Raw genomic sequence first — 8,107 nt, forward strand, 5'->3', positions numbered from 1 at the left:
ACTGACCTAAAGGAGGTCCACAGTGTTGGGGGGTGGGCGTAGAAGAAGCAACTCCACTCAACCGGAGGCCCAGAAAGGAGGAAGCAAGATCAGATCTGGAGCTGGATGGACACTTAGTGTTTTGATAGGCATGGGATGAATGGCACTTCGTGTGGAGGGAGCTGCCAAGATGGGGAGGCTAGAGGGGAAGTCTGGATCTCTGGCTTTGAACGGTCTTGTGGCAGAGGTGGTGTCTCAGGGACAGTGCGGCAGGACAGGAGGGGACTGAGGGGTGCAACCAGGGGGCCCTTGGATGAGGCTGGAGGGCTCGGCAGCAAGCTGCGATGTCAGGAGTTTGAGCTTTCCCTCAAAGGGCAGACGGATGCAGGGAAGGATGTCATCTATCAGAGCAACTTGCTAGAAAGCCCCCGACCGTAGTCAGAGTGGCCGGAGCCCAGGAGGACATTGGGGCCTGAGATGGCCCAGGGCTCAGGGCTCAAGAATGAGTGACAGCCGTGAGAGATCGAGGAGCCCGTGTTAGCTGCTGCTGGGAGGCAGGGGCCAAGGGAGCCCTCCCTCAGAACCATCCCCTACCCCACCTAGGGCAGCCTCTGACTCCTTCCAAGAGGACTAGTCTTACCAGGGGGTGGAGAGCAGAAAATATCTGGAGCCTGGGCGCCTGGGTGGCTCAGTGGTTAAAGCCTCTGCCTTCGGCTCGGGTCGTGATCCCAGGGTCCTGGGATCGAGACCCACATGGGGCTCTCTGCTCGGCGGGGAGCCTGCTTCCTCCTCTCTCTCTGCCTGCCTCTCTGCCTACTTGTGATCCCTGTCTGTCAAATAAATAAATAAAATCTTAAAAAAAATATATCTGGAGCCTCCCATCACCTGAGGCAGAGGTCTCTTTCCTGGGGTGGCATCGAGGACAACAAGCCTCCCAAAAATGTTCAGAGGCACAGCGCTGCTCCTTCTACCAGCTTCTTCCTTCTTACCATGACCGTCAGCCCTAGTAGGCAGCTCTCCTCTCAAGGCCTGCCTCTTCTCCGCACCCCCAGACCTGAGGACACCCCTCCCCACCCAGGGATCTCCTCCTCAACCTCCCGGGTCATGTTCCACTCTTTCTCCTCCTCTGAAAAGTCTCTTCCATCCTATGGCTCACATGGGTCCCCCTCTTCGGACCAGCAGATGTGTATGTATAATTTTTATATCTCTATCTACATCTGCATCTGTATACTGTACCTGCATGTGCCCAGCAGGTAATAAGTGTTCATTTAAATGCCTCACAGGTGAAAACAGAAGAATGAATGCATAAATGAAAGAAAGGCCCAGACAAATGAATGAGGTGATGAGGAAATGAACTTTCTCTGCCTGTACTAATCTTGGCTTCTTGGTTACAATGGGGGGGCTGGCCATGCTTCTGCCTCTGCACCCCCCCACCTCCTAACTGGCTAGCTGGGCACCCAGCATTCCTAGCACCTGGGCTGAAACCCCACAAAGGGTTTTTCATAATTTAAGGTAATATGGCCTGTGGGACTATAAACTAGAAACTTGTTGAACCTCATTTTGCAGTTTCCCAGAATCTGGGAAAAATATTTTCATCAAAATCAAATTGAAAGTTGAAAGAAATCAGTTTGGGTAGTTAGGTTTTGCTCTAACATAACTTTGAAAAATATCATAACTTGACTTAGCAGGGTGTATTCACATTAAGAATAGCCAACACCTGCCCTGTGCCAGGCACTGATCTTTATAACAAGCCTAGGAAGCAGGTACTATATGAGCCCGTTTTATAGATGGGGAAACCAAGGCATGGAAGTCCAATAATGAGCCTTAAGGCCCCACAGTTCACATGTAGCAGAGCTGGGATTTGAACCTGGGCATCTGGACCTGAGCCCATGTACTTGGCCTCAACCCTCTATCCTGTTCTGTGTGCATTTGCAGGATTTCATATTTTTTCCTTTGCTTGAGTTTTTCCCATCTATTAATAGGGAGGGGGTGATCTGCCCACTATCTCAAAGGGTTTTGTCTTACAGGTCCATTGGATTTAAGTTGTGAATTCTCGCTGGACACTAGGAAATGTGGACATGCTGGTTGGGAGGTAGGTATCAAGAAGTCAGACCTACCTCACCATGGAACCCCCTTAAGGCACCTGTGCTTCTGACTCCCCCAGAACCTAGCCTGAGGGAAGAATGGAGGGATGAGGTATAGGATACAGCAGCACAGCCTAGCATTTATTAAGCACCTACTATATACCAGGCCTATGATATGTTTTACCGATAACAGAGATTTAGAAAAGTCAAGTTTGACATGTCTTGGGTTGAAGAGCATAGAAGTAAGGGAGCCAGGATTTGAATGAGGTTTGCCTAGCTCTGACATTTGGTTTATAGCCTCTACATTCCATGACCCTGGGCTACGCTAAGTTGCAGCCTCTCAGTCAGGAGGGCAGTCTATGGTTCTGGCTCTGCTTCTAACTCACGGAGTAAGACTGAGCCACCACAGCCTCTGGCTGTGCTGTATTTTCCTCTCTATGAAAAGCAAGCAGGAGGGGCACTTGGCTGCCTCTGTCACACAACACTTGGTCTTCGGGTTGTGAGTTCGAGCCCCACCTGGGGTATAGAGATTACTTAAAAATTAAAGTTTTAGAAAAACAAAGCAAAACTCAACTCAACTCAACTCAACTCAACTAAACAAAACAAAACCCTGAAAAACAAAAAAACAAGGAAGCAGATTCGGCTGGTGCCCAGCCATTTGCCTTCAGGAACGCTGTTCTCACTGTAGCCACCAGAGGGTGCTGTGACCCAGTGGCTAGGCCAGACCCGCATTTGTAGCCTGAAGTCAAGTGGAAGGAGCTTAGGGGACTCCTGAATCACTTTCTTCCTCCATTTTACAGATAAGAAGACTGCAGCCAAAAGAAGGACCATGGCTTTGGAAGGTGGAGTCCAGGCTGAGGAGGTGGGCGCTGTCCTTTGTCAGCCCACAGTGTATGGACGTTCTGTTCCTGTTGATTAATTCAGAATTACCAGGGCCTTCTCTGCCCTGGACCCAGACCACGCTCTCAGACACAGAGGAGCATCAGACCTGGCACTTCTCTTCAGGAGGTTCCAGTCAGTGCTGGAGAGACAGACAGGCAGGCTCACCATGACCATAATCTCCAAACTCCAAAAAGCCCAGGGAAGCCCTGCATAGTTTGATTTAGTACCTCTAATCTCTTATCATTCTGAAAGATGGGTGTATCTTTCTGCCATTTTTCAAATAGGAAAATTGAGACTCAGATAAGGTATATCACTAGCCCAAGGTCACAAAGCTAGTAGGTAGCACAGGTGGGACACAAACTAAAGTCTGTGTGGGGTACCTGGCTGGCTTAGCCAGCAGAGCATGCATCTCTTGATCTGGGGGTCATGAGTTTGAGCCCCACGTTGGGTGTAGAGATTACTTAAATAAATAAAACTTTTTAAAAAAGATTTAAAACAAACAAAAAAACAAAAACAAACTAAAGTCTGTCAATCTCCACTTCCAGAGGAGACATTTGACTAGGGTTTTGAAGGATGAATAGAAGTTCGCCAGGAAGGTTGGTGGGAAATGAATATTGTAGAAAGTGAGCCATATTTTCCCCAAGCTTGAGCTTTATTGTATTCTAGGTTTCCTTAAAGTGAGGACTATGTAGGGCCTCCATGGGATGGTGAGTATCAGAGATGGTTCAAGTGAAGATAAGGGCCCAGAGAGGGACAGGGGCCTACCAGATGGTCAGTGAGTATGGTTACTGACAGGTTGTGTGTTGCTTCCCCAGCCTCTCTGGATGTAGGAAGCGCAGTCGGGCAGCCATGGAGTGGGACAATGGTACAGGCCAGGCCCTGGGCTCCCCGCCCACCACCTGTGTCTACCAAGAGAACTTCAAGAGACTGCTCCTGCCACCCGTGTACTCAGTGGTGCTGGCGGCTGGCCTGCCCCTGAATGCCTGTGTCATTGCCCAGATCTGCACCTCCCGCCGGGCCCTGACCCGCACAGCTGTGTACACCCTGAACTTGGCCCTGGCTGACCTGCTCTATGCCTGCTCCCTGCCCCTGCTCATCTACAACTACGCCCAGGGGGACCACTGGCCCTTTGGCGACCTCGCCTGTCGCCTGGTCCGCTTCCTCTTTTACGCCAACCTCCATGGCAGCATACTCTTCCTCACCTGCATCAGTTTCCAGCGCTACCTAGGCATCTGCTACCCGCTGGCCCCCTGGCACAAGCGTGGGGGCCGCCGCGTGGCCTGGCTGGTGTGCGGGGCCGTGTGGCTGGCTGTGACAACCCAGTGCCTGCCCACAGCCCTCTTCGCCGCCACTGGCATCCAGCGTAACCGCACCGTCTGCTACGACTTGAGCCCACCGGCCCTGGCCGCCCGCTATATGCCCTATGGCATGGCCCTCACCGTCATCGGCTTCCTGCTGCCCTTCATCGCCCTGCTGGCCTGCTACTGCTGCCTGGCCCGCCGTCTGTGCCGCCAGGACGGACCAGTGGGGCCAGTGGCCCGGGAACGGCGCGGCAAGGCGGCCCGCATGGCCCTGGTGGTAGCAGCTGCCTTTGCCATTAGCTTCCTGCCCTTCCACATCACCAAGACCGCCTACCTGGCAGTGCGCTCCACAGCCGGTGTCCCCTGCCCCGTGCTGGAGGCCTTTGCCGCTGCCTACAAGGGCACGCGGCCCTTTGCCAGTGCCAACAGTATGCTGGACCCCATCCTCTTCTACTTCACTCAGAAGAAGTTCCGCCGGCGGCCACAGGAGCTGCTCCAGAAACTCACAGCCACGTGGCAGCGACAGGGTCACTGAGTCCGCTGGGGCAGGACACCTGGGGCCTGGGCACCAGAAGCCCCTCCAACCCCAAACCAGGCAGAGAATTAGAGCTTAGCTCAGCTGGGCATGGAGTGAGGTCCCCCACAGACTCCAGAATCTCACCGATGACTATTCCTTGAGCCCATGCTCTGGACCTGTGGGCGCAGAGAGACAGGCTTGAACCTGGCCTTCCAGAAGGTGCCAGTCAGCCCCCCGGGGAGTCAGGGAAGCTGCCAGAAGCTGTTCGCATGGCACGCATGGCACGTACTGTAATTGAGGAGTGTGCTGGATGCTTTGGAGTCAGCAGTATAGGGACTGAGGGAAGATGGGAGGAGGAGGTGAGAAGTTCTGGAAAGGAGTGTTCTAGCTGGACTTTGATGGGTTGAGTATGAGCTCTCTAGAGGTGTGTGATGGTCCCTTCATTCAGCGCACCTTTACCTACACCTTGTCCTTGGGCCTGGGTTGATTCAGGGGCACTGGGAGAACCAGTACTAGCCCTGCCCCATATAGGCTCCCAACTACTGGGCTTACAGACACTTGACACAATGATGTCAAGGCTGGGACAGATAAATAGAGAATGCCCATGATCCAGTCCAAGGAGTCAGGAAAGATCTCTTGGGATGGGATGGGGTGGGGGGGGGGGCATCTGAACCAGATGTTGAAGACTGAGTAGGAGGTCAGCCAATAGAAGTGGGAGCATGTTCCCACAGCTCTAGGCTAGACTCTGCCCTGGGGTAGAGGGGTAGAGAGAGCTGGGGTGGGGGGCAGGCATATGGCCTCCTGTGTGTGAAAACTGGGGAAATGAGAGCTGTCCCTTGGCCACCCTCCCGATAAGGGCAAGCGTGGCCTCAAATGTTTCAGCCTGTGGGGACTCGGCAGAGGAAGGAATCAGAGCACGTCTTCAGAGAGGTGGAGCTTGAGCTGGGGAGGAATCCAAAATGTAGAGAGAGGCAGGCTGCTCCTGATGGAAGGCACTGTATGTCTATAAAACCCCAGAGGTGGAGATGTGCTGACTCTGGCCCTGAACAGTGAGTTTCCGTTAAGCCCGGAGGGGGCGGTGTGGGCAGAACCAGAGCACTGAACGCCAGGAAGAGCCCCAGACTCTACCTCTTCTCCACCTACCTCTTCAAATGTGCCTCTTTCAGCCTCGGGGGAGCCTGGGTGCCTGAGAACCCCTCCACCAGGCCTCCCAAGTAAGAGGAAGTACCCCTTCAACAGTGCTTCATTCTAGAAGAAGTCAACAGCTTGAAGAGGTGCAGGGCCACCAGGAGGCTGCAACATGGAGGTGCAGAGGTTCTGTGGCCAGGAGCCTGCTAACCAGTCTCAAGATAGCCTGTTCCATGTGTTCTGCTCCTGCCCTCCCGGCTCCATCATTCTGGCCTGTGGGTGCCTGAGAGCCGCTGGAGGCCATCTCATGGAGGCATCTCAAACACACCTGAGCCTTCGAAAGCTTTGGAAAGGCATCTTCACTGAAGATCTCTGAGGGATTCCACCACATAAGAACTCTTTACCTGCTCTTCCCACCCATGCCTCCTTTTAGCCCCACCCATAGAGCTCCTTATTTTCTCTGCTCCTTTTCCTCTCTATCTCCACCACCCTGCCCACCCCATCCCCCGCTTCACTTCTCCTCAGGTCCCTGTTCCCTCCTCCCAGAGCTCAGCTTTCCTCCTGTAGAACAATCTAGCCTGCCCTTGGCTGCTGGTATATCACTCAGACCCTGTACACAAACCAGCCGTGACCAAGAGCCTCCCTTCTCAGAAAGTGGAGGGGTGAGGGCAGGGCAGAGGGACAGGGCAGGGAAGGGAAGGACTGCGTAACTTAGTATTTTTCTTTTAGCCCTCTCATCTCCAGGGCTGTTGGGCAATGGGGCCCTTCAGAGAAGGACTCTGCCGGAGTTAAACTCCATAGTCATGCTGGAGACGTGCTTGCAGCTGGCTGAGGAAGGGGGAAAACCAGGCCCAGCCCATCTTGGAAATCCATCAAAAGTGCCCCGATAATTTGGACAGAAGGAACTCTTTGGGTTACAGCAGAAAGACGTGAGGCAATGTCAGAAGAGGTCTGTTCCCTCTACAATGCAATGTCATGCCAAGCACTACAGATCCTAACTACTTTGCATCTTGTTCCGAGTCAGCTGCCTGTCCCAGGGAAGTAGGGGAATGGGCGACCAGAAGGCAGAGGACCTCTGCCCACAGTGCCGGCTGAGCCCTGTGGGGACTCCCAGGTGACCGTGCAGCAGACTGCCAAGAACTGTGACGCTCTGGTTACTTTTCCAAGAGTGGAAATGGTGGGCCGCAGGTGAATCCCATTCCCAGCTTCCCTTTGAGAGCCAGAATCGCATAAAGGGTAGGGATTCCAGATCCAGGTCCCCTTGGTGTTTATCTTGGCCCGACCACTCAGCAGCTGTCTTACTCTGTGCGAGTTCTTTAGCCTCCTTGTGCCTTAACTTCCCCAGCTGTAAAATGGAAACAGTAATGATATCTATCTTGTAAAATGGTTGTGAAGATTAATATGTGCAAAGCACTTAGAATAATATCCGGAACAGAATAAGCGTGCAATGCCTGGTACTATTATAATGAACTTGCCTATTGTACGCACAAGTTCCTTCAGCATCTCTCTCTAGGAACTGGCCTGGGAGGTTTCTAAACAAGAGGCTAAGAGCAGAGGATTTCTCCTTGCCTTCACCTGGAAGGCAGCTGGTCTTCTAAGAAAAAAACTCAGCACACTTTTGTCAGAACAAGGGCCATAATCCATGAGCCCCATCTGTTCCTGCAAGAAGGAAAAGTCATTTATTACATGAGAGTACAAGGAATTCCAGGTGCCATTCGGGGAGCCTGAATTGCCCACTTCCTTTTCCCTCCTTTTGTCCCCACACCCCTACTCTCTTCACTTTAACCCAGAGCACACTCCGTGATGGGGGATCACACTGGAGAGGTCTGCTTGCTGGGGTGGAGGGGACAGAGACAAGGTGTGGGGATAGAGCATGGTGAGGGGTCTGGGGAGCACATGGGTTCACAGGGATCCAGGGTGATTCTCAGGGCTTGGGGAAGACTTCCTGGGGAGTAGAGTCGTGCCACTGGGGCTTGAAGGATGGCTGTAATTAGACGGAAGACGAGAGGGCCAGGTTGTTCCTGGTGCAGGGAACAGCACAGCCCAAGGCATGGAGGCTGTTGGAGGATGGTTAGGAAGGGTTGTGGCATGAGATTGGGCTTAACAGCTGTCATGGCTAGAGAGTCAAAAGCTTGGTGCCAGCCCGGGAAGCACCGGGAAGTCACAACAATGACAGCAGTGGCCATTCGCTGGGCTCTACAAGTTCTAGGCACTGC

At 53.1% G+C, this 8,107-nt stretch overlaps 1 protein-coding gene across 1 annotated transcript; it reads left to right on the top strand.

Moving 5' to 3' along the window:
- Nucleotides 1-2,002: 2,002 nt before the first annotated feature.
- LOC111159572 (pyrimidinergic receptor P2Y6) lies at nt 2,003-7,881 on the top strand. The gene is made up of 3 exons (XM_022522102.1): nt 2,003-2,071; nt 2,864-2,925; nt 3,761-7,881. The coding sequence occupies exon 3, from the start codon at nt 3,795-3,797 to the stop codon at nt 4,779-4,781; it is 987 nt and encodes a 328-aa protein (XP_022377810.1). The 5' UTR covers nt 2,003-2,071; nt 2,864-2,925; nt 3,761-3,794; the 3' UTR covers nt 4,782-7,881.
- The last annotated feature ends 226 nt before the right edge of the window (nt 7,882-8,107 follow it).

This window comes from Enhydra lutris, unplaced genomic scaffold (assembly GCF_002288905.1).
Source record: "Enhydra lutris kenyoni isolate GAN:26980312 unplaced genomic scaffold, ASM228890v2 scaffoldscaffold68, whole genome shotgun sequence".
NCBI lineage: Eukaryota > Metazoa > Chordata > Mammalia > Carnivora > Mustelidae > Enhydra > Enhydra lutris.